The 24,847-nt window shown below is 42.4% G+C and overlaps 1 protein-coding gene across 3 annotated transcripts in view; it reads right to left on the bottom strand.

Moving 5' to 3' along the window:
• Positions 1-19,811: 19,811 nt before the first annotated feature.
• SGK1 (serum/glucocorticoid regulated kinase 1) overlaps positions 19,812-24,847 on the bottom strand; it is a 70,308-nt gene continuing 65,272 nt past the window's right edge. For all 3 annotated transcript variants that reach the window (XM_030945512.1, XM_030945509.1, XM_030945511.1), the window contains 10 exons: positions 24,542-24,617; positions 24,129-24,233; positions 23,616-23,699; positions 23,383-23,514; positions 22,985-23,097; positions 22,664-22,787; positions 22,222-22,317; positions 21,953-22,108; positions 21,763-21,852; positions 19,812-21,041 (listed from right to left, as the gene is read on the bottom strand). In XM_030945512.1, the coding sequence (XP_030801372.1) occupies positions 20,874-21,041; positions 21,763-21,852; positions 21,953-22,108; positions 22,222-22,317; positions 22,664-22,787; positions 22,985-23,097; positions 23,383-23,514; positions 23,616-23,699; positions 24,129-24,233; positions 24,542-24,617 (1,144 nt within the window). In that variant the 3' untranslated portion in view covers positions 19,812-20,873. The remainder of the gene's footprint in view (positions 21,042-21,762; positions 21,853-21,952; positions 22,109-22,221; positions 22,318-22,663; positions 22,788-22,984; positions 23,098-23,382; positions 23,515-23,615; positions 23,700-24,128; positions 24,234-24,541; positions 24,618-24,847) is intronic.

Genomic DNA, 24,847 nt, shown 5'->3' with positions numbered 1-24,847 from the left:
GTTAGTAATGTCACACACAGCTTGAAATCAGGTGGTTTCTAGGAATTTCCAAAAAGGTGCCAAAAATTAAATCCTTTAAGATCATTGTACAGTGGAAAGGAGAGTTTGTTCTTTACTCTTGTGATGAATTGTTAAAAATGTGTAAGCTGAAATTCCCTTTGCCTGTTCCAGTTAAGGAAAGAGGTGTACATTGCTAAGAAAAGTTTGAGTTGCTGAAATGTATTTTTTTTGTTGCTGGGAAACATTTTCTCCCACATGGAATATGTCAGTCACACAGGAAATGCAGTCATTTTCATGGTTTTAATTATTTCCACTGACAAAGTGTTTTGTTTTCTCCTGAAAATCTTATTGTTACAAAAATAAACAACTAAATGTCATTAATGCTGTGCTTTGCCTTCTTGCTGGTTTTTGACCGCAGCTGGCAATCTGAAAGCAGTTTTACATGCATTCATTAAAACCAAATGTCTGGGTAAAGCTTTCCAAAGTCCATCCAAAATTTCAAGTCATTGCAGGCAAGCAGGAAATGAAGCCAGCCTCCAAAGCACAGGTCAGTTTGTGTTCACCCAGCAGTCCTGAAGAAAAGAGCAGTGGGCACTCCCACAATGCAATAAATGCTTCAGGTCACCTGTTCCCCAGAACCTCTGTCACCTGAATCCATTAACAGGTAGCAAGGCAGTCTTCAGTGGACACTGTGCATCTGGAGGTGTCTCAAATTTATTTTGAGATTACCATTCCTCTTCAGAGCTGGAGATACTGAAAGCTCAGTAGGTGGAGTGACAGATCTGTTAGAAGCCAGGACAATACAGGAGAGGCTCTTTGGAAAAAAATGGAGGTTTTCTGCCCCAGAATCCTTTCCTCTGCACACAGCAAAATCCCATCTTTTGAAATACAGGTAGGGGAAATGCTATGCTGGCAGCACTTTGACAGGGAGGGGACAGTTTCCTTTCTTCACTTTATGTCCTGGAGGCACAGGTGGGCACTTTGCTGGCAGAGAGGCCTGACAGAAAACAGCTTATTTGCTTCCCAATTAAATGACTTTCTCCTGATCACCGTGAGAAGGGAGTGGATGCCCTTTAGGCACCAGGTCTCTGGCCCCTCACCCATGTGGTGTAGCTCCTGGAGGCAGGCTGTGCCTGTGTGGGCAGGAGCTGCCTGGTTATCCAACATAGATCAGTTGGGTGGGCAACCATGGGAGCCCCGGGGAACCTCATCAGGAAAGAAACCCTCAGTTGGGCTGTGGCCTCAGAGAGGATCTCTGACACACAGCCTCCAAAAGCACTTGGTGGGGATTGCAGCCTGCTGCAATTCAGGGGCTGGCATTTGCTCTTCTGGCATTTGAGTTTTTATTTGGCTAGGGTGTTCTTTAAGACCAAGATACATATCACCTCTGGCAAAGCTGATTTTGTGAAGCAAACCCTGTCTTGTAATTTTCTGTTTAGTTTACCAGCATGATTTGTATTGAAGGAGGTCCCTGAGCAGCTGAGAGCTGCAGCCTGCAGGGCCTGCTGCTCCCATGCCCCTGGTAAAGGCAGGCAGCCTTGCAAGAAGGCAGCTGCCACCTGTGACCAAGGTCTCTGTCTTCCCAACACGGGTGCTTGGCTGACTTACTTCTGTGCAAGAGACTTTAGCATCAGGGCTTGGGCCTCTCTGAACACTACAGAAGTCCTGGTGCACTCATTTGCCTCCTACACAGCAGGGGCTGCCAGCCTATGAGCAACTCCACTCAGCATACACCCTCCTCCCTCCCTTCTCATTCAGATTCAGACTCTGTGCTGCTCAGCTTGGCTTAAACCTCTCTCTTGCAGACTAATCACTGAGGCATTAGTTGTTTAAATTCACACTGATGAAATAGGTGCTGGCAAAGCCCAAGGGACTTTCAGTGGTACAGCGTGTGCTGTGCTGGGCACTCACAGTGTCCTGAAGAGCACTGCACTGCCTCTGAGCAGGAATGCCCCAAGGAAAGAATGTCTGACATTGGGTTCACAGCAAACAGGGTGCACACAATGCTTTAGCCTTCCAATACAGCTTCTAACTTCAGCAGGTCTAGTCAAAGAAGAGAGAACACAGCATAGTTTTGTAGTCAGCTCTGATAAAGTTTAGCTCTTGGAAAGGACTTTGCTACCATGGACATAGTGCATGAGGAAGATTTTTGGGTACGTGGAGTCAATAGGCAGAAAGCTGCTGACTTGGCTGAAGGCTAATTTCAAACCACAAAAAGTAATCAGAAACTCCAGAGCAGCACTAGAGTTGCTGCTTACTTGCAGCTACTCTCATGAGAACAAGGAAACTTGCAAGTCTCTTCCTGTCTCCTCTGGGAAAGTGAAAGACCCTTTTTCCGTCTCCAACCTCATCTCACTGATTTTTGGGAAAGCTGGTGATGAGTTTTGGCACTGCCTTCAACTTCTCCCCCTTCAGACTGGGAGCTTTGAACACATCTCTCACGCTTCACCTTCTTCTCCAAATCTTACCCTTTCCTAGGCAGTTATCAATATGCACTCCACCTCTCAAAGGAAACTCTCTCCTTCTTGGTCTGTGGCTTGCCTCAGCTGCACCTTGGCTTTTTGCAGTGGGTATCTGCTCCTTCCTGATAGCAGCTCTGAAATTTCAGTTGTACTCAGTGAATATGACCTCACACTGTCTACCACATACACACTCATTGTTTCTTACTCCAAGCTCTTTGACCATATCCTCTCCTCTACCTGAGCCTACCCAAAGGGGCAAAGCCGCTACAGCAGTGAGAAAAGAAAACCAGGCCTTCAGTACCCTTTTGAAAAAGGTCCCAGTTCACTGCAAGACATCTGACTCCAAAATGGCTTTCTGTGTGATTTTGAGATTTTTTTTTTCCCTGACTAACATGTTCAGACATACATATCCATGTTTACCGCTGTGGGGTTTGGATCCCTTGCCAATTCTAGAAGCTAATACTCTTGTGCCAGGTCTCAATCTCTTGGACACATGCCATGGAAATCAGAGGCAACATATTAAAGTGCCTAATTCCTGGATTCTTATGATTACCATATCTACACAACCCACCCTCTTAGCTGTAAAAACTTAAAAGCCTGAGTTAATTAAGCTTCATTCACAGAAACTCGAGAGTGAGAACATGAATGAAATAATTCAGCACTTTTTATTTCTAAAAGCCATGTTTTCTAAGCCAGTATTTTGATTGTGTTCTGAAAGGTTTAACATTTACGTGTTTAACATTTTATCTTCAGCTTGAACATACATGACATTAAAACTGAGGAGAAGAATCAGTTTTATGGGTAGAAGACATTTAATCCTTCAGGTTTATGACTGCAGGATAGTTGGAACAGTTCGGTCCTTGCACCATTTATATGGATGGAGCAGTAGTGGGCAGGTACCTAGGGACAGAGCTCAGATGTGCAGCAACACACTCCTGGTCCCAGTTTTGGTGGGGATAGAGTTGGCTGGGAGGCACTGATCACTCTCAGGAATGGGCTGGGCATCAGCCAGTGGGAAGTATTGTGCATCACGTGCGGCTTTTTAGGTTTTACCTCTTCCTCTCTCATCTGATGATGATGATGATGATTATTTACATTGTTTCAGTCATTAAACTACTCATATCTCAACCCACCAGTTTTACTTTTTTTCCCTTATTCTTGCCTTCATGACACTGGGACAAGCTAGGGGAGTGAATAGGCTGCAATGGTACATAATTGCTGTCTGGGGTTAAACCACAACACCCCTAAAAGGCAAGTTTTCAATTTTCCACTTAAAAGGGAGGGCCTGAGCACACCCTTCAAATGCTTCATTCACCTGAAATCCTCCCTGCCAAGGGAAACACCTGTGCCAGTGGCAAGCTAGAGCAGGGAGGGCTGGGCAACCCAGCTGCAGTGGAATTCCCCTTAACTATTTGCCTATGTCTTTTTGCAGGTGTTGGGAGGTTGGGGCAGGAGCAGAGCAACTTATCAAAGTCTCCACCTCTCTATTGGATCCTGGTTCCTCAGAGATGAGTTTTATGGAGCAAGTGGGATTTGGAAGGAACATTTTGGAGAAAAAGCAGAAGTGTTACTGCTCTGCATGGTAACTGCAGCTGGCCAGGTGCTTGCAGCCAACAGATGGGTTTGCACGTACTGCATGGACCCTGCAGTCTGCTGGAGCTGCACAGGCTGCTCTCAAATTTAGCAAGTCTTCTTTCAGACAGCTTTCAGAGACTTCCCACATCATTCCAACCCTCCAGCTTAATTTCCAAGTGACTGCCAGATCAAATTGAGGTTTGATCTCTGTAGGTTGCTGTGAGTTTAGACAGGAGAGGTTTCTGGGCAGCCCAACAGGCCAGGGGCTGCTCGGTTCCCTGTAGATGGGGCTCCTGCCTGGACTGTGCCACTCTGGGAGAGAGGAAGCTAGGGAGCAACTCACAATTATCTCAGCAACAGCTTGTGTTGTGCCTCCCTGCTTAACTGAGCAGGGAAAGGAACCAAACAGCTTCATCTTGAAGACAATACAGGTTTGTTTCAACGAGTCACATCACAGATAATATTCTGAGTTGAAAGGAACCCACAAGGATCAAGTCCAACTCTAAAGTAAATGGCCAGTATGGGGATCCAACCCATCACTTTGGTGTAATTAACACCATACTCTGACCTGCTGAGCCAATCTCAGGATCCTATAAATTTGTTCTTCATGTTTGAGTACTGCATAGGTTGATTTCTTGCATGGGGCACCTGGAAACACTATTACAAAAGGCAGCTGTGTGCAAGCTGGTAAATCCCAGAAGCAGAGGGTATTTGTGCCTCTGGTACTCTGCACTTTTGTGCACATGCACAACAGATTGTTTAAAATCTCTACTGCATGTGGGTTTTTTCACACACCCTCACCTTGTTTGGTACACAAAGAAGATAATTATTAGCTAATAATATTGTGGAGGTCTGTGGTACATCAGAACTCAATCTGCAAAACCACAGCCGTTGCTGCTTCCTTTATAACCTACTGTGATAGTGAGCATTGTGATGTTTGTTTTCTCCAGCCTGTGGTATTAACCTTGGAAATTGAGATAATCTGTCATGGAAATATAGTTAACAGTTTCCCCATAAAATGCTATATGATACAGTAATAGATAAAAAATTTCATAAGACTGAATGAATCCACCTTCACAACATGACAAAAAAATGAATGGATAGCATTAACTGTGCATTGTAGTTCAGGAACCAAGATGTGTCATTTTAAAGCCCAAAACATCCTTTATATTTGGACACCCAGTCTGGGAAACCTAGACTCTGTCCTTGTGATTTAGTATTAACCAAGCCTTAAAACATATGAAAGCAGTTACCGTTCACTTTGTTCACACTTGGGAGTCTGGAACACAGATGAAAATAAAGCTTAAGCATTTCAGATCATCCAAAGGGAAAAATAAGTCTGACAGCGTCCCCTGTAGGCCATTTAGCCCATCTTCCTGCCCTAACAAAAGGTCAGCTATCTCAGTCTTTGCTGGTTATCTTTATTGCTAATTTTTTCCTGTCTAACCTGCTCTTTAAAAATGCCTAAACACAGAGATTTCACTGTCTTCTGAGACAGGTCTCTTCCAGTGCCTAACTATACTCGTTGTTTGACTCATGTTTTATCTTAGACCCTCTGTACAAATGCTAGTCCATCTTTCCTTGCTTTGTCCCCAGGGGACATGAAGAACTGTATACTTCTCTGCTATTTGAAGACACTGGATATCTGCTGCTGACTTTGACAAGACTCCTCACTGAATCACACCCTCTTTGGGGAATGTTGCTCAGAATGGGACATGAAGAACCAGTGGATGCCTCAGGGCTGCTGAGTAAGGCAGAAAAATTTCTTCATGACTCTTACATGTTACTTTTTCTGCTTATATATCACAGACATGATCCTCACATTTCTGCCCAACAGTGTCAACATTATTGCTCATTAATAACATGGGGTATGCTACAACCTCAATTCCCTTTCTGAAGAACTATTAGCCAGCCTGACACATCCCATTTCATAATTCTGTAGTAAATTACTCTTACTTAAATGTATAATTTTGGGGTCTAACTGACTTATTACTCACACTTTTACAACTCTCTATACTAATTTGTCAGTGGAGCTCCCCTCCCAGCTGGGTGTTGTTTGTGGTCTCCCACACAAAGTTAATACACACATCTGCTAATGACATGAGTGGTGGAAGGGGAGACAAGAGAAAAGAAGTAAGCGCAGGAGAGACCACTGTGGAAGCAACCACAGATTTTTCTTCAACTTGACAATTGTTTGTTAATAATTCTTCATATTTATTAAGAATTAATCATAAATAATTGTAATGTCCCTACTGCAATTATTTTCCATGCATTTAAGAAACAAGGCATCTACCAATGAACAAACTGACTAGGAGAGCCTGGTGTAAGCGTCACTTCCCTAGAATCAGGTGCCAAACAGGCAGAGCTTGGAGCTCTACTTTCATCTACCTCCACCATGGGGCAATTTTCTTCATGCTGTTCAGTTCAAAACTCCCTGGAGTGGCTGGATGGGGACAACTCTCTCTTCCTGAGGAGATTGAAGGGCAAGATGCAGCTTCTTGGGCATCAAGAGCTGGGAAGAAAGGACATGACACACTCCCTGAAGACAGCACCTTCAGAGACTTCAGCTTTTAAGCTCTAGCAAGCCTGTACATGCCCTAACTCCTGATTTAACAAAAATTAGAGTTTTTTTCAGGAAGAGGAAAGCATTCTTGGTACAAAGACTAACTGTCAAGCTCATTGGGTGTCCACTGAGGGTCTACTTTTAAGAAGCCAGGTGCCTTTTATATTCTTCACCCTCTGGTGGCAGGAAGAACAACAGGAGAGCTGACACAGAATTCATAAGAGGTTTGGAGGGAATTATCCATTACAGGTTCTTCACCTTTTCTCCAAATCTACAGCTAAATGCATTACACCAATGTCATGTGCCTTCTTTATCAGAATCATATAATAATCTTTGCATTACATAAATCCATCAGAACTGTGAGCTCACAGAAGCAGGTTTTGTATGGTTGCTTTCAGCTTCTTGAACATAGACAAGCAAAATAAGCTTCTGTTTTATGGGTTTCAGTTTAACACAGTTTGGAGGGGAGAAAATCCACTGCTTTTAATGGGGATTTTTTTGAACAATCTTAAAAAAAACCCTCTATTTTTACTCCACTAGAGGTCACCAGCACTATATTTTTCAAAGAATACTACAGGAAAGAACAAGCTAATTTCATTTCAAGAACTTCACTTGGGACTTAACAATGTGATGTGTTTGAACAGCTAATCATTCCAGAATAGCTGTACCAAATTACTTTTGAGAACCATCTCACACAAATTTCTGCTTTGGTAGCTGATAATTTTTTCTAGGAAAAAAAAAACCAAAGCAAATGAAATCAAACCACAAAAAAAAAAAAAACAAAAAAAAAAAAACCAAACACCACCCCTCAACCAACCAACAAAACCCCAGCACTTTAATTTTGTACTAGTTTGTTCACACCATAAAGGATAGCTTAGAAAAGTTAGCTCATACCAAAATTATGCACTGAGCAGTTATTTCAAAGTGCTGAGACCCCAGCTAAAAAGGGGAATACTCACTAACAGCAGTGTAAATTAACATAAGGATTTAAAATTAGATTCTGCGCTCCTCCTTAGCCAGCTCAGTAAATAAAGACCTGAGAGGATATTTTATGTCGAGATACATTAACCCAGACTTGAGACTAGCCCTGTGGTTATCCAGAGTCTGTAACACTTTGCAGTAGGCTGGCTGATACCCCTACCTATGGCATTTCTGCTGCCTCCTCCCAGCAGCCATTTGGGGACCTGGTCTGGGATCACAGCAACAATTTAACTCACGAGGGACACACTCAGGTCAGGCACTGCTTTTGCTGCAGGGCTGTGCTCTCAGCTACCTTGCTTCGTCCTGGGAGCTTGGAGCTGAGCTCAGCAAGTGGTTGTCACATGTCCATTGTGAGTGGAATCACAGCTGACTAATATCAAGTTATACAACACCCTCATCAGAGCCAAGGGTGGCAGCAACAGTTATTAAAATGGTTATAAACATATCTGGAGATAGGAGTATCCCAAAGGGAGCACCAAAACTGGCCTTCAACTGCAGCAGTCTGAGGCTTCTCACAGCTCCCCTCTTGTTTCCCTGCAGCAAGGTTGCATCCACTTTCCTTCCTCCTGAGCTGCTCTGCGCAGTTTTCTCTCTCCATGTCATTGCAGCAGTGTCAAGTTGAAGCCCTGCTTAACCTGTTACCCTAAGGCCTTAGCATGGCCTTGCCTTGACACCTCATCCTTTAGAAAGGATCAGGTCCTACAGCAGAGCCGCAGCCTATCTGTATTGGTCCAGGTTGTATTTTTCCATGGATAATGCAATCACAGGCCTCAGCATGCTTTTCCAGAGGGGAGCAGGGCTATCACATATCCTGCTGCTCCAGGAGATAAGGGTGCACAATAGCCCAGTTCATGGTGCACAGCCCATAGCACACCAAAAGAACTTCACCTTTGCTGACAGACCAGGTCAGGGGCCAGGCAACGGGAAACTAAAATAGTCTCTTCCCAGAAAGTTGTGCCTTGCTCATGAATCAACAGATATCAACAGCAAATACAGCTGCCAAACACTGTGCAAGCTCCATGAGCAATGGCTTACATATAAACTATTTAATGAGTTCATATGTATCTTTGCAGAAATCTTCCCTTTCTATGTTCTGCCCCCATTTTTCAAAGCCTTACCCCAGTTACCTCCTGGTTCTCTTGTCCACTTTTGGATCTACCCACATTCCTAAGCTCACCCCTCCATGGACATCAACTTGTCTGTGCTCCACCAAAAGAGGTCAAGAGACAAGGGATCATCCTCCTGCATGAAACTCAGAGCCCCCACAATCCCCATCAGCAATGAAGCAGTTCAACTTTTGCTTGTGAGAGAGGAGCAGGTGTCAGGCAGGGAGCAATTCATGACAGAGCACTAAATGTGTTGGCTGTACTGTTTCTGGGCTTTTTGAGTGCTTACCAAAATGCTATTCCTTGCAACACCCAGCTGAGGGAGGAACATGGCAGAGAGATAGAGAAGGTAGCTGCAACCTCCTAGTGTTTCTGGCAGCAAGGAGTGGTGTAGAGGTATCAGAGACAGCAAAACCTTCACCTGCTTAGCTCAGCCACTCATGTTTGGGATGGCTGGAGCAGGAACTGAAGCAAATCCTTTACAGTGCTCCACGGTGAACTATGATCTTGGAAGGAACAGCTAGGCCACTGTATATTTGACCACTTTTACTCCACACTTAAACAAACATCAGTTGTCTTTATTTCATGGCAGCTAGTGTCTCTCATAGCATTGTCACTGCAATAAAGTCTGTGTGGTTTAGGAAGAACATGGTGTTTCTCTAGTTCTCCTCTTGGTCATTGCTAGCATCAATTTTGCCCTTTCTTGTTCAAGGTCAAAGAACCAATGTACACAGCTTAAGTAAGGCTCCTGGATGGTATAAAATTAGCCTTTCACTAAATCATGGATATTCACCTCCCTTACTTTTGCTGTCCTTGAGCTCAATTATAAATCACAAGTGGTATGGACAGGGTGAACAGGGATTGATCATTTCACTGTTGTCTTAACACAGTAATTCTAGCTCATTAGGGAAAAGAGAGGTAGAAGAGAGATCTGGGAGAAGATACAGTTCACAGCCACAGTCAAGCACCACAGCTGTCCTCCCACAGTTGAAACTGACAGGCAAGACATGACCTGTGGTGTTCAACTAGACACTTTTCCCTCATATCAGGAAATATGGGAAATCTGTTGCCACGAGAAGGTGCGATGACAGAACAGGGAAATGCTCTTTGTTGAAACTTAATCTGTTGAGATGGAATACAGGCGGTAGTGAAGAACACTTTCTGTGGTTTCTGCACAAGCTCACTGCTGAAGTGAGCACCCTGTGTCCCCTGTGGGCCTGCAGAGCCGAGACTGAAAACCTGGCTGTCTCACCTTGCTCACTGTTGCTGTCAGAGGTGACCAGGGTAGATATCCATCAAGCTAATGATGTCCCTGCAGCAGAATTGAGTGCAGGCTGTCAAAACCAACTAAGAAGCACAGCAAGTACCTGTCAAGCTCCCTGCTAGCAGCCCCCTGCCTAGGGTTGGGGATGTTCACATCATCTCCTTCGGCAGAGCAGCTTACAGGTATCTTAAATTTAGTTCAAGGCTGCCTGTGCATTCATCAGGCACACTCTGGTTACAGGATGTACACCCTCCCAGGGGAGGGTTAGACCTACAGTTTGGGAAAGAGGATTTCCTACTGCTGACTTGCAATACCATGCCTCCTCCTAAGCATGGCAAAATGGTGCTTTTGTCATGTGGTTTTGGATTAACCCAAATGGGAAAATCTTCTTATATCACTTACCTGCAGGGCAGAAAACCTGACCTATTGTGCTCTTCATGCTATTGAGGTAAACAGGATTAAGATAGAAGTAGTGTACAAGGAGTGAGAAAATATCAGGGTATACCTCTGCTGATTTCAAAATGCAGCTTCTATCAGTGTTTGGGCTTGTGCTTCTACACCTTCTCCTTTGTTATAGTTGGAGTGTAAATTAACTTGCCATACAAGTCCTTAAGGATATGTCATTGATAAGTTTATTTGTGGAAAATCAGTACAGAATATTTAAAATAAATGCAATTACAATGTTCTTTGATGAAGAGTTTAGAAAAGGTCTATAATCCTAGCTCTGAAAGACATACTGACTAACTGACATTATATTCAAAGAGGGAAGGGGATTAGATTTTGCACTTGATGTGATCAACTAGGTTCTGAATTGATTCTTCATTTTAGTAACGGTGCTTTTCCAGCTGCCTTTTCAAAGTGCAGATTTCAATAATAATAAAAAAATAAATCCATATTTATAGAGGACTAAGCTTCCTGGAAATACCACAATTGAATTCACAAGCTTCTTAACATCCTTTTTATATCCTGAAGATTTAATCAGTGTATTTTTGTCTTTAGACAGCAAATAATTTGGCATTAGTGCTTCACCTTATTTAGGTCGGTTGAAAAAGACTCCTGATTTATGGTGAACATAAGGGGAGAATCTAAAATTGTAGACTGACAACCTAAATTTAGGAAAGGTAACAGAAAGCATTGTACTCAGAGCTAATAGCACTGTGGGAACAGGGTACTGTCAGGTGTTTCACTTCTTAAGCAGGACTCCCCTATTTTGTGATGATAACAACCATGGTGGCCAAATTCTGCTTTCAATTTTAACTGTGAAAACCCATAGGACTCTTCAGCCTTACTGTAACTTATGTTGACATAAATAACAGCAGTTTTTTCTCCTTTTTTCTTTCTTTATTATTTAAAATTTTACCTTCTTTGAAAATTGGCCTGTTCAAAAAAGATTTAAACATTTTCAGTCTTTCAGATAGAAATAAATTTCTATTTGGATTTAGAGCCTGCAGGACTAATTTGGAACCTAATTATTCTGCAACAAGTTGTTTGTGAGTCTATGAAGTAAAAATCTCAGAATGGAAGTTGTCCTGATAATCAAAAATGGGCAATAAAGTCAGGAAAAGCTGATATGTGCAAGGCCTTACTTTTCAGATCTGACAGGATCTTGTTACAGATGTTTATAACTTTAAAAAATTTGGGTCAGATTGCAGAGGCTTGCTATGCCATGATCAGGGCAGAGCCTGAATCAAAAGAATCAGAAAGAAAGCTGTCAAATGTGCACTACAGAACACTAAGCTACTATCTATAGAGGGAAAAGAGAAGGTGTGAGATTTCTCTGTTGCAGAGAAAATGTGTCTGAATCTGACAAGGACTCAGAGATGAGGATGTGACAAAAGGCAGACAAATAGAGGGGGTCACAGGCAACTGGGGTGATGGGTTTTCAGGTGTCATCTTTGTGAAACCAAATTCTAATTACAATTTGCTACTCAGTGTTGGATAAATTGAGAGATATAATAGATCCTACTTTTAATATGAGGTTACATGAGTAGCTGCTGGATTCCAAACTGTAAGCAATGTGTATCTTATCTCCTCGTGTCATGGGTTTGGGTACTGCACGTGCCTGTGTGACTAATACAGCATACCCGAGTGTCATCCATCAGCAGTGAACACTGAGACAGAAGAACAAGAGCACTGAAAACTGAGTTCTTGAATTCTTATCCAGGAAATGGTATTGATATCTTTTTTTTAATAGTCTATTCAAAAAGGCAATTCTGGAACTGAAGCAGCACCTTTATTTTTCCTTTATTGAAGAGGACTCTCAGGATGACATGATAACATTAAGGTATATTTGCTGCAAACAGATGAAAGAGCTTAGCTGAAATGAAAACACTGAATAGAGACCATACACTTGGCTACACGTGGGAAAAATAATCACTGCTTGGTTCACGTGCATCCATAAAGTGCTAGAGGATAGATGCAAGTAATCTGTTTGCAATTTCTCACACTTGGTAGATATTTGTGGTTTGTCTAATTTAGAACTGTCTCATAAAACTGTCCCTAACAGAAAATGGTAAGTACATACAGTCAAAAAATATTTTCATTATAAAAACCTGCTTGTAATTTTCAAATGGTTGTGGGACCAATTTTTTTAATTGCACAGGAAGCTCTGACTAATTTCCATAAAGTCAATCTTGTGCCAGAACCAAACTGACAGAAGGAGAGGTGAAAATCAAACTTGCTCTGGTTTTGCTTACTTCACAATCAGTGATATTCCCAAAATAATTCTAGCAATTTATACTTATCAAACTTATCAAGTTAAAAGACGTGAGGGGCATTCAGACAATCAAGATGAGCATTCCTGAAATGACTGGAGACCTGACTACATAATGGGAAGAAGAAAACCTTGGGTGCATGAACATCTTTAGGAGAAGTTTATCTTCAATCTATGCTTATGTGGAAGATGACACTGTTTCTCTCAGAGCCTTCATGTGGACATTGTAGTTGAAACATAGGAACTATTTCAAAAGGTTGCACAATCCATGGAAATTCCAAGTGCATGTTGGAGCATGGCTGTTGTGGTCCATAGCCTCGAGCTCTGACACATAGGGCTGTACACAGACAAAAAAACAACAAAGCTCCTGCTGCCAACAGCCAAAAGCCTGCAGCCTCGGGTCAGCATCTCTACCTCCGGTTGCAATCACATGACTCAAAGGGATTGATTTTCCATAGCCCAGCTGGGTGACCATCAGTGGCCTTAATGCATATTTAAGAGTGCTGAGACAGGTCTCACTTTTACCAAAATATAGCTGTTCTGCTCCCCTTTACAACTGTACCCCTGGGCTGGACCATTATTCTGCGCCACAATAAGGAAAATGAGGGTGTTATGGGATCCTTCTCTTTTGTTTAAATATACTGCTATTTTGGCTCAGTGGTCTATGGAAACACATCAACGCTGTCGGTCCTAAGCCAGATGTGAAGTAAAACAGCGCCTGAGCAGCTTGACCCTGTTTTACTTTACAGCCTCCAGCAGGGACAGAAGCCACCTCAGCAATGGCTCCATAAGGCAAGGGAGGGAATTCACGAGCACTGCTAGCAGGTTTTCTTACCAGGCTGTTCCAGTCAAGGTGACATGGAAACCAATAAACATTGTACATCTGGCCTGTCCACTGCAAGAGAAGCTGCACAGTTGGAGTGAAGGAAAAAAGTAAATACATACTCTTTACTATGAGGGTGGTAAGGCACTGGAGGAAGTTGCCCAGAAAAGCTGCGGATGCCCCTTCCCCGAAAGTGTTCACAGCCATGTTGGATAGGGCCCAGAGCAACCTGGTCTAGTGGAAGGTGCCCCTGCCCATGGCAGGAGGGTTGGAACTAGATGATCTTTAAGTTCCCTTCCAACCCAAAGCATTCTGTGATTCTATGATTATACAAAAAATACACATCAGAATGTATCAGCAAGAGCTATAGTACACACAGCAGTAGAGCAGGTAGTTACTAACATTAACTTTTACTTATGTGAATAAATAAAATTCACTCCAGTGGAGTGAATACGCTGTGGGTTTTGCTTGTTGTAAGGCTCTAAAATCTAGCTCAGAGTGACTAACCACAGCATTTTAGCATGAACAGTTGGTGAATTATTTTTGACCCAGATGGTAACAGGCCCCCATCAAATGTTTCGTTTGACTTATGCCAGCTGAATGGCTCTGCTTATGATGCTCTCATGTTACATGAAAAAATGGTTTACAGGTTTACATGATTTAGTATAACTCCCTGTAGATCTTGGCAGTGTTTCACAAAAGAAATACTCTCCTGATTTTTTTAATGGAGTGTCTCATTGTCTTACCTATTTTCAGCTCTTCACCATTACCTGTCATAATACTGTACGTGATGGGAACATGCCAAGGGATGCAATGTTACATAAATAATTGTTAATATATAACAGGGCAGATATCCAAAGTAATAAGTATTTTAGAAATAATAAACCTTTTTTTTTTTTCATATTTGTTCTCCAGTACTTTCAATGTAATAGGCTGCTTGTTCTACTTCTCATGTCCTTGTTGTCAGTAGCTGAAATACTTCTTTGTAGTGGCCACAAAATAAAGAACAATATATCACTAGTCATCTGTAAACCTTAACTTAAAAATCCATGCTTTGGAAGCTGATTGTCAAATCTGTTAAGCCTTCTTCTGGCTTGCAGTCATGTTTTAAACAAATACAGTTTTTCTCTGCTAAATGTTCTTAATTGCTTGCAGGGCTTATCAGCATCTGCAGAGGTAAAATTCTTCAACTCCCTAGTGAGCTGCATCATTTCCAGTTAGTTCCATGTCTTTTGATATCAATCCCATGTGCCCAGGATGTGATCTGCTAAACACACACAGACGGTAAGCAAAATATGCACATGCTGAATGATCATCTGAGAGGGAGGAGGAATCTGTTTTAAGCAAGCGCATTTACAAGTCAGTGAAAACTCCATTTATAGGCAATGGAAAGAAACCATCCCCACCAGAGCACCCAGCATGTCTGTTTAAGACAAATGAAATCACTTTCTCTCTCTGGGTACCTGGAAAGTCGCTGTAAGGAGAGACTATGTTGCATGCTCAGGTCTGGCCCATACTGATCAAGAGGTATGATTTAATTAACTTAGCCATAGACTGTTAACTGGCATGGGGCCCAGTGTTTCTCAGCAAGATTATATTGTATATTCAGAGTTGAAAAATTAATAACTGGATAATCTCTTATTAAGTAGGAATGGTTCTTACAAGTCTGCAAATTTATCATTCACAGAACATCAGTAAAATATAACCCTAGTACCAACCTGATGTCTGGAAGCCAAAGTGATCCTGGAATACAGGGAAACTTTGGACCCAAATCTGGAAACATAAGTCACATTTGCGACCCTCTTTTACAGTAGCCAATTAAGCATGTCCCATAGTCTCATGGTCATTACTAAAAAAAAGTATATGGATTATTTTGTTCCTTCAGAAAAGCTAGGTCCCTGTATACCCACACATCATTCTTATTTTTTATTTCAGTGTTCACTTCAGCACAATCAGTCATTAACTGTGGTTGTATGGTATATATTACATATGTTCAAATCCATACACAGGCTATTTTTTGGATCTATAATTGAATTGATACAGAGCAGTTCTCAGCAGGAAACTACTCTGTATGGCATATACTTTGTACTTGGGGAGACATTAGCTGTCCAGCTGTCTTCAGAGCAGTATGTGCATTTACCTGAACTAATAAATTTATTTCCCTAAGAAAAGCAAAAATGGTAACTGACTGACTTATATTTTTGAAAAAATATATATAGGACTGTGTGCTAGATTTCTATTCTCTGGTAGACTACAAAGAATATTACTTCTTTACAAAAGTAAAGATATATTTCTATAGATTTCAAAAGTAAGTATATGGATTTTCTACACCGGTGTAGAAAATCTCAATACCAAACCACTAGAGACCAATCATAACTATAGACTCTAAAGTGCAGAGGGAAGGATGTTTACAAGAACTGAGAAAGCAGGATAAAGTCTAAGAGGGCTTAGGCCTTATCCTATAAACCACTTATTTGTGTGCTTCATATACTACATTCATAAAAGATGACCTGAACTGTGGGATCTCTCCTAGTGCTGAGTTCTTCTCATCCTCACTCATGGGGAGAGATAATTCAGTGAACAGATCCCTACCAAATAAACAGGCCAAGGCTGTAGATCCCTTCCTAAACAGTCCAACCTTTCCAGATAAGGAGCTGCTGAAGGAGCCATGGACACAGCGCAGTGCTGTTCTTGCCTGGCGCTGCTTATCCTTCCCACTGGAGGAGAAGGAGAGGGGCAGCGCCCATTGTAGCAGCTGGCAATCTAGGCTCCACAAAATACTCCGGAGGGAACTCCTGTGCTAGCCTGGTGCTTCTCAGAGGCAGATGAGTCCCGATGGGGATGTTACAGGGAAGACTGAATCAGACAAGGAAAGCTGGGCTCAGTAAGGCCTGCACAGCTCCAGGAGCGCAGCCCCTCTATCATCATGGGGGGATGCCTGTCTGCAAGAGGAAGCTGTGACTCCTGCCCCTCTCTCAGCACCAGCGTGAAGCAATGGCTCATGCAGGTGCAGAAGGAGGACACCATTTCCCAGAGGCGCCGTCTCCCTCCCCTCCTGTCCCTGAGCTCCGACAGGCTCCCATTCCCGCCAGCGCCTCTCTCCCTGTCCCGGCGGGAGCCGAGCGCTGCCCGGTGGCACCACAGGGTGTCAGCCTCGGCCCGGGCCCACAGCGCGGCCCCGCTCTCCCTGGGCTCAGGGACACGCGGAGCTGCAGAAGCGACTGCACACAGCCGCAGGTGACCACAGGGACACGCGTGGGGACCATACCCTGGCACTGCAGTGCCCCCCGGACCTGCGCAGGGGAGCCAGCAGCTACCGCATTTCAGTCTCTCACAGAAGAAACCGACCTTTCAGAGCCTGGCCTGACTCTCAGCAATTGCTGAACAAATTGTACAGACCTGTATTAATTGTTTGAAGATTGCTATTTCAGATAGGGGTTGTTTTTTTCCCCCTCATTTTTGGAATGTTTTGGAAACATTTTTGCAGAAATTTTCCGTAACCAGGCCTAGCCAGCATGGAAAATTTTATCCCGATCTTGAAATGTAGGCCTTCATAGCCGGAACTGCAACTGTGGGGAGCATCAGAAAGCATCTTTACTGTGAGCTGTCATAGCAGCCCTACCAGGGTAACTACAGCAACGTGGTATCACATAAACATCTATAGATCTGGTACTGTGGTTAAATAGGAACATAATATTCTGCAACATTTCATTTCTCAGGAGAGTCCAGATGGGCCCGGATTCATCTCACCTACCCTCAGGTACCCTAGGTAAGATGCTGAATTAAGGCCACTAGCCAAAGCTGTTTTCTGAGCAGCATCCCTCATTTCTAGCACCTGTCTGTAGAAATGTTTCACTAGAGATGCAAGGCTGTACTAGAGTCTTGTTTTCTTTCATTAATTTCTCCAGGCTCATTATAAGTCTACAGAGGGTAGGCATAAACTACTTTTTAAGAATTTTTGGGGGGAGAGACAGGAACTTCCTGCTTAATTTGCTTATTGTCCAGTCTGTCCTCCAGTCTGCTAAGTATAAGGAGCACAAGAAAAATAGTCACTAAGAATTTCTCTTATCTCCCTAAGGCTCATGAAACGGTTCATGGCTTTTGGTACATGGAGATAAGTAGCACATACTAAACCACGTGAGATGTCTGCATGTACGTATTTAAATTTTTTTGCATGTATTATCAATACACTCCACCCAAAGAGCTTATGAAAGCCCAAGCATGCTATGCTCGCTATGCAGAGTACAGTATAATAAGTGTTTGAAGTTTAGTTGCATTGACCATTCTGCTAAATAAAGCTATCCAAGCTGGTGGCGGTTACCACACTGCCACCAGCAGAAAGTGTGGATGACTACTTCCATTTTACAGATGAGTGAAATTAAAGTACAGATTCAGGTCATAGTCAAAACAGCTCATAACACCTATGTCACCTCTGATTTCAGGAATGCTAGCCCTTTGCTTCTCAGTGCAGAGACTTTTCTCTAAAGGAAATACAGATCTTATAGACACAGAATTCCATAAAACAAACAAAACAACAAACCCAAAACCCAGGTGACTTCCACAGATCCTTCCTACAGGCATGACTGTAATACATCAAGATCAGCAAGATCAAAATCGTGGACAACTCTTTCCCCTTTTCTACACCAAACAATTGAGGCAGCATGTGTTGAATATTCATTGCTAGCAGTTGCAGACTTCTGCAGAAAACAGCAGCAGCAAAATAAGCCTACGCATGGTAGAACATTTAGAATTACAATCAGACATTGTTTTTTAAAAGGAACCCATTAAAATAATACCCTACATCTTGGCAGAGATGAAAAGCACATGATGTACACCTTTGAGTCACTGAAGTTTTATACTTCTTCATTATTAATTGCTCCAATGGGTTTTTTTCCATGAAAACGATAGGCAGCATTTAACGTTCTGTTACCCTGGAGCTGGAGCTCTCTGCTTGCATATCTGCACATAGCACCTTGCTCATGGCTGGGAAATGTGAGGCAAAGATAATGTGTATGCACAGCTTCGTTGCTTGGCAAGTAGAGTTTCATTTTCTGTAGAGACAAATTAGCACTATATATTTTAACATCTCTAGCCTACAAAGTCACGGGCACAAAAGATGTTTCAGGAACATTATAGCAGTGGAAGACTTTGCAGAGCCTGTCAGTGCACTATTCAAAGAGTTTTTGAATGCATGAATTTGAGAGTTTGTTGGAGTTTGAGGGGGAGGTGACTGCATCTCTTTCAGATAATAACAGGATCTGAAAGGTTTCTTGGCTGCTATAAATTAGCATTTTCAGCTCTGAGTGTGGTCTCCCAGAAACAGTTCATAGCTAAAGCCATACACATTTTTCTGTTCCTACATGGAACGTATGATAAAAGCTGGAAAATTACTGCTGGCTTTTATCTCAGAAATGTAATGAATAGAAATACCACCCCTATTAGCAAATTGCTTACACTGCTGTTATCGCAGCAGCCTGAGCAACATTTGACTGTCCAACTTTTCTCAGCAACTGCTCCTCTGGATTCTCTGAATTGCTAAGACCAACAACTGAAATACCCAGTGGATAATGGGAGCTGTAAAGAAGGTGCAGAGGCTCAGTTCCTCAGAGAAAAAAGCCATCCATCACCACACAAAAGAAACTGAATAGGATCACCCAAGAAGCAAGTAGGTGATCTTGCTTCTTGGCCAGAAGTCCCACTTGCAGGCCATCTGGTAGCAGTACTCTGTAATAAAAAATGAACAGTTTTGGGTAAACAGTCAGTTTTACCCCAGCTGCAAGCATATGATCAGTGAGTGAAATCCAGCTCCTGAATAGATTTTGGAACACTGGTAAACTCAGGGTACAGTGCACTGCCCTACATCACAGCAGCAAGGTTAGAAGCTCCAGGCTGGACTCCCCAACAGGAGCTGTTTCCAATGTATCACAACAGTCTGTTTCTAGTGTATGTCTTCAATGCTGTGCTAAAACATCTCCTGTCTTGGTTACCTAAGGACATCATTCAAGTGTAGCTGTGCCTTGTCCACACCAGAGAGCAGCACCTTCACTTTGCTTGAGGCAGAGAAAGTAATTCTGGGCGAATGGGAGCATTTGTACCACAAAAGAACACCCACACTACACAACCACTCCCAACACCCATAGTTGGAAGACCAAGTCATATCCACGTACTTTGCCAAGTTGTATCCATGGCAAGACTTCTATGGGTGCAGCCTGATGGAATAACCATCACACACCTAAACAAAATTATCTTAGCTGATTGGTAGCTTGGACTTATTTTAAATCTTGCTAAAACCTCTGTTTTAAAATAAGAAGAAGTTCATGGAAGTATTTTTCAGGATTTTACTGCAAACCTATGGGTCTGGTCACAAAAAAATATGATACATATAACCATGTTAATTATATTACATTACAATGATGGTATACATTACAAGTAAGTCTGTAAGTTTAAATATACATCTAGAGTTACAACTGAATGTACAGATCTTTTTTACAATACATACAATCAGGAATGAAAATCCCTCAAACCCCAAGACCATAAATAATGCCCATTTTACAGATGATATCTTTTAAACTAAAAGAGAGAGAAAAAAAAAGAAACCAACAGCTTTGAGCGACTGCACAGCTGGGGCATTTTGGTCCATAAAAACCCTTTCTAAAAATAGAAATCTTTTTTCATAGCAGCAATGCTTTCTTCAAGCATTTGGATACAAGTAATTGTGAGCCCATTTCAATAATTTTAGTTGACAGTATAGATTTACAAAAGAAATTTCAAAATTACACTTAATTTATCTTCCAAATATGGAAGAAACAAACAATGCCCCACATTGTGGTATCCTGCAAGTGTCACACTGATGCTTTAAACTAAGTCCATCTGTAGTACGCAGACCACACGCATACCATTTGTTCACATAGTAAACCCACATAAATGAACTGAGAAACACACTCTGCAACAGGGAAAGCTTTGGAGCTCACAAGATCTCATCAGAAAAAAGGCACATTTCATAAAATCCTTATCACGTTCAGATAGATCTCCAGGCAAGGCTTTTCGAGCACGATTACAAAACAGCTTGTTCTTACTCCTACGATCTGCTGTAGCAGTCTATGGCAGCAGTCATTTTATTTTTTCTTTCCCAAGGAGACAGCACCACTTTGGGGGAAGAACAAATGGAAATGAAAAGCCTGTAAAGCTCATTTAGAGAGTGATGTGCTCTTCAAAAAAGCTTCCAGCAAATAGTGTAGTTGAAATTAAGGCTGCAAAGCTGCCATGGTGGAAATGTGCAAATTCTCTTTCAAGGTGACTGGTCAACTGGCAGTTCCACCAGAAGGCCAAACAAAACATAAAAATAATAGCTGTTATTATTATTAAAAAAGAATAAAATAAAAATGTTCACAAGAAAGAGTCCACGGGTGGGGCATATGAGAAGCCCAAAAAAGCCTCAGCAGCTTCTTTGACGCTGGCAGTGATGAGGATGCTGTCTGGGGACTGGCCAATGGAGTTAGGGACTGGCTCATCTGTAAACTCCGGATCAAAGTGTCGCAGGTCACTGGGGCCGCTCTGTGGAAAGGACAGAAAAGGAATTTAGACCTTAAGATTTTGTAAGTATGCAATTCAATTCAATACGGAGACATGCACCCTTGTACCGAGACTCACAGTGTTATCACCTCAGGCACACTGTTTAGCAGCCTTTGACAGTTTTAGTTTGCCCTTTTTTGTATCCTGTTACACACTGTCTCACTAAAAACAAGATTATTCAATTTAGTATGGCTGCACTCCCACTAAGCTCATGCAACAGAAGCTAAATGCAAACATGCCACTCTGCCACACAGCAGTTTGGAGGGCAGGACTTTGATCTCCTAGTTATTAAACAAAGTTTATAAAATGCTCAGAAAATGATGGAGAACAACCTCCACAACCTGATCTCTCACTTTACATGTTACTATCTGACAAGCCAATTCTAATTCTGCCATAGGGAAGCTACTTGCTCCCTATACCTTAACTTCCCCTTTGGTAAAATGGGGAGGCTGGGCATTATTTTAGAATTGCCATGCAAATGAAGCATGTGAGACAACAAAAAAACCAGCCAGATTTAGATGGATCATCACCAAAGAGTCAATTACCACCTGTTTTTTACTTTGTTTGGACAAACACGGGGGAGGAAAGTTCCATTCCCCAAACACAGCCATCTGGCCACTTGCCCCTGGCTCCTGGGCACCCCACAAAGACAAGGGGTAGAAAGACGCTCTCCATGCACTCTATAATTGGAAGTGATACGTACCACATTTGGGTTAAAAGGGGGTGTAATCTTCTTATTAATGAGATCATCCCAGTTAATTGGGGAGAAGAAGATGTGATTCTTAATCTCCATCTGTTAAGAGAGAGAAAAATAGATTAATTCAGACCCAAGCTAATGTAAACAGTATGGCCCACTCATCCTCCCGCACTGGCACTGGCCAGTTCTCACTTACAAAGTCCTCCTTGGCACCAAGTCTCTTTGTCCTGTCCTTCTGCAAGAGGCCTTCCAGGAGATGTCTAGCTGAGTTGGTGATATTTGGCTTCAGCTGCAAGGGTTTGTTCAAGATATTGTCGTACATTTCTGCGGTGTTCCGGCTGTAGAAGGGTGGCTGTGGGAAGCAGAAAAGGAGGAGTTAATGAGGCTGACAGGCAGGCATGGGGGTTCCTGTGGGAAAAGGTCAAGTAAGCTAGTTTGATCTGTCATGAAGGATTTGTTGCTTACCAAGCCATAAAGCATTTCATACAGGACTGCTCCAAGGCACCACCAGTCCACAGTCCGGTCATAGGGCTGCTTATGGAGAACTTCAGGAGCAAGATACTGTTTAAGAGAAGGGAAAGAGCCATGTGAGCGGTAAGGATCTTTACAACCAAGAAAACCTCCCCATTCATGAATGAAAGCAGCTTACTGAATCCCAGCAACATCTAAGCTAAAGGAAAGCTACAATATTTTTACAGACAGGCAGATGGCTTGAGAGCTGCTGTCTCCTGCTCAGCAAGCTCCATGCATCCTACATGTCCTCACTGGCAGCCCTATTATTAGAAGGCCCATAATGCCCCCTGCTCATGTAACCAGCCTTACATACACCTGGGACAAAGTCAGTTTTCACTGCTAAGAATAGCTCTCGCTGTTGCTCTGAGAGTGGGGGGCTGAGGGCTGGCCGTACCTCTGGTGTGCCGCAGAAGGTGGAGGTCGTGCCATTGTGCTCTATGTTTTCTTTGCAGAGTCCAAAGTCAGTCAAGACAATGTGCCCCTGTGAATCAAGCAGGATGTTCTCTGGCTTCAAGTCTCTGCAGGAAGAGATGAAAGAGATAAATGTTAGAGGAGGTGCAGCAAGAATATTTTAGGTGCAGCTGTTTAGAGAAGTTCACTAAGCCACCACAAAATATTAAAAGCAATCCCAAGCTCATAAGGAGCTGAACTTTTCAATGCTTATTTAACAAAGCACATGGATTTTTTTCTGTACAGACTGAACAAGGCTGCTCACCGATAAACGATGTTCAGGGAGTGCAGATAGCCCAGTGCACTGGCAATTTCAGCAGCATAAAATCGGGCTCTCGGCTCCAGGAAGCAACGCTCCCTCTGGAGATGGTAGAACAACTACAGGAGACAGAGAGAACAAAGTTGTGTAAACGGCGCCAAAGCCTGCTAACAATGCACTTAATTAGACTCAACATATATAGCACGGGAGAACAATAGCAGGAAATGGCCTAAGGATCCTTTGGTAGTTCAAAACTTGGCAGGCAGAAACATTAAATCTAGTAACTTCTCCCCCATGACTTCTCCCCTTGCAACTTTTTTTTTGTATTTAAAAGGAAGGGTGAAATTGTCTACCCTACCACCACACACATGATAGGAAATACTAATGATTTTCTTACTGCTTACCTCTCCACCATTGATGTAATCCAGGACAAAATACAATTTGTCTGCAGTCTGGAAGGAAAAGTGAAGCCCGACCAGGAAGGGGTGTTTCACATTTTTCAGCAAGACATTGCGTTCTGACATAATGTGCTTCTCCTGAAAACATCAGAAATCCATTAATTTAGTACACTTGCTTAGTGATAGCAGTAAAAATGTTTTTGATGGACATTGCAATGGCATTGTGAAAGGCAGCTTACCTCCTTCTTCTTCAGGATTGCTTTTTTCTGCAGGACTTTAACAGCATAGAACTGCTCTTCAGCCTTATGCCGTGCAAGGAGAACCTGAAAGTGCATAAAATTGCAGAACTGAGTAATACTGAAATATGGAACAACTTGTAAACACAACCAACAACAAGCCTCTACTTTAGCTTCTGAGCACTGCCACATCCCTCTGGCTCAATGTGCAAGCCCTTAGCTGGAAATGCCTGACACTGTTACCATTCTGGCAGAATTATCTAGCCCAAAGATATTACATCTAGTTCCTTTCTCTTCCAAAAGCCAAGTACATCTATTCTTCACAGCACTAGAGGACTGAGTTCCCTGGCTCTTCCGACTCATTCAAATGCAGAGTCCCTGCTCCTGCACTAGATGTGCTCAGGTTTGGTTTAAGAGACCACCATTCACCAATGGCAGTACAAACCCCACTCGCCAGTATTTCACAGAAGAGCTCAGGAATAAATAAATTTAAATGAAAATAAAAGTTATGCTTACCTTCCCAAAACTGCCTTTTCCAATCACTTTTAAGAAATGAAAGTCTGATGGTTTGGCATGTGGGTTGGATGATGGGCCGAGATTGATCTGCTGTGAAGGACTGGGCTAAAAAAAAAATAGAAACCACGTTCATTAAAACAGTTCAGCAGTGAGAGTCCCAACAAATTATCATTTCTAGAAATAGAAATAAAGTGGCCTTGAAAATAAAGATTAACACTCTTACTGCCACTAAAACTTGATCTTCTTTATGCTTGAAACAGAAAGTTTCAGTCTAACTCAACTACTCTTTCTTGTTTACATTAGTGTGCTACGAGATTGCATTAATGCAATACTCATGATACTAATTTCGCTACACTTCTATTAGTGGCCGAATTGATGTTCTAAAAACGTCACAGTGAGTAAAATCCACTTACCGGAGGAGAAGGATTAGCATTCATAAGTTCAGGCTCTTGAGGCTGAGAGATTTTCAAGATAGACTGAACTTCAGGGCTGCAAGGATAAGAGCACACATGATTAGGAGTTACCAGGAGGAGCACAGGGAGATCTTTCCGCCAGAGGGCAAGCACGTATCATGGAAGAGGTTTGGTTGAGTCTACTACAGAATGCAACCAAAACAATCCATTCGATTTAAAGAGTCAAATTTTTCTAGTGACAGTAAGTTCCATAATAGAAAGAAATTTATATACACACTAAGTACAGCACAAAATAGGGATGGGTCA

This window comes from Camarhynchus parvulus, chromosome 3, assembly GCF_901933205.1.
Source record: "Camarhynchus parvulus chromosome 3, STF_HiC, whole genome shotgun sequence".
NCBI lineage: Eukaryota > Metazoa > Chordata > Aves > Passeriformes > Thraupidae > Camarhynchus > Camarhynchus parvulus.
This window is presented reverse-complemented; position numbering and strand designations above follow the sequence as displayed.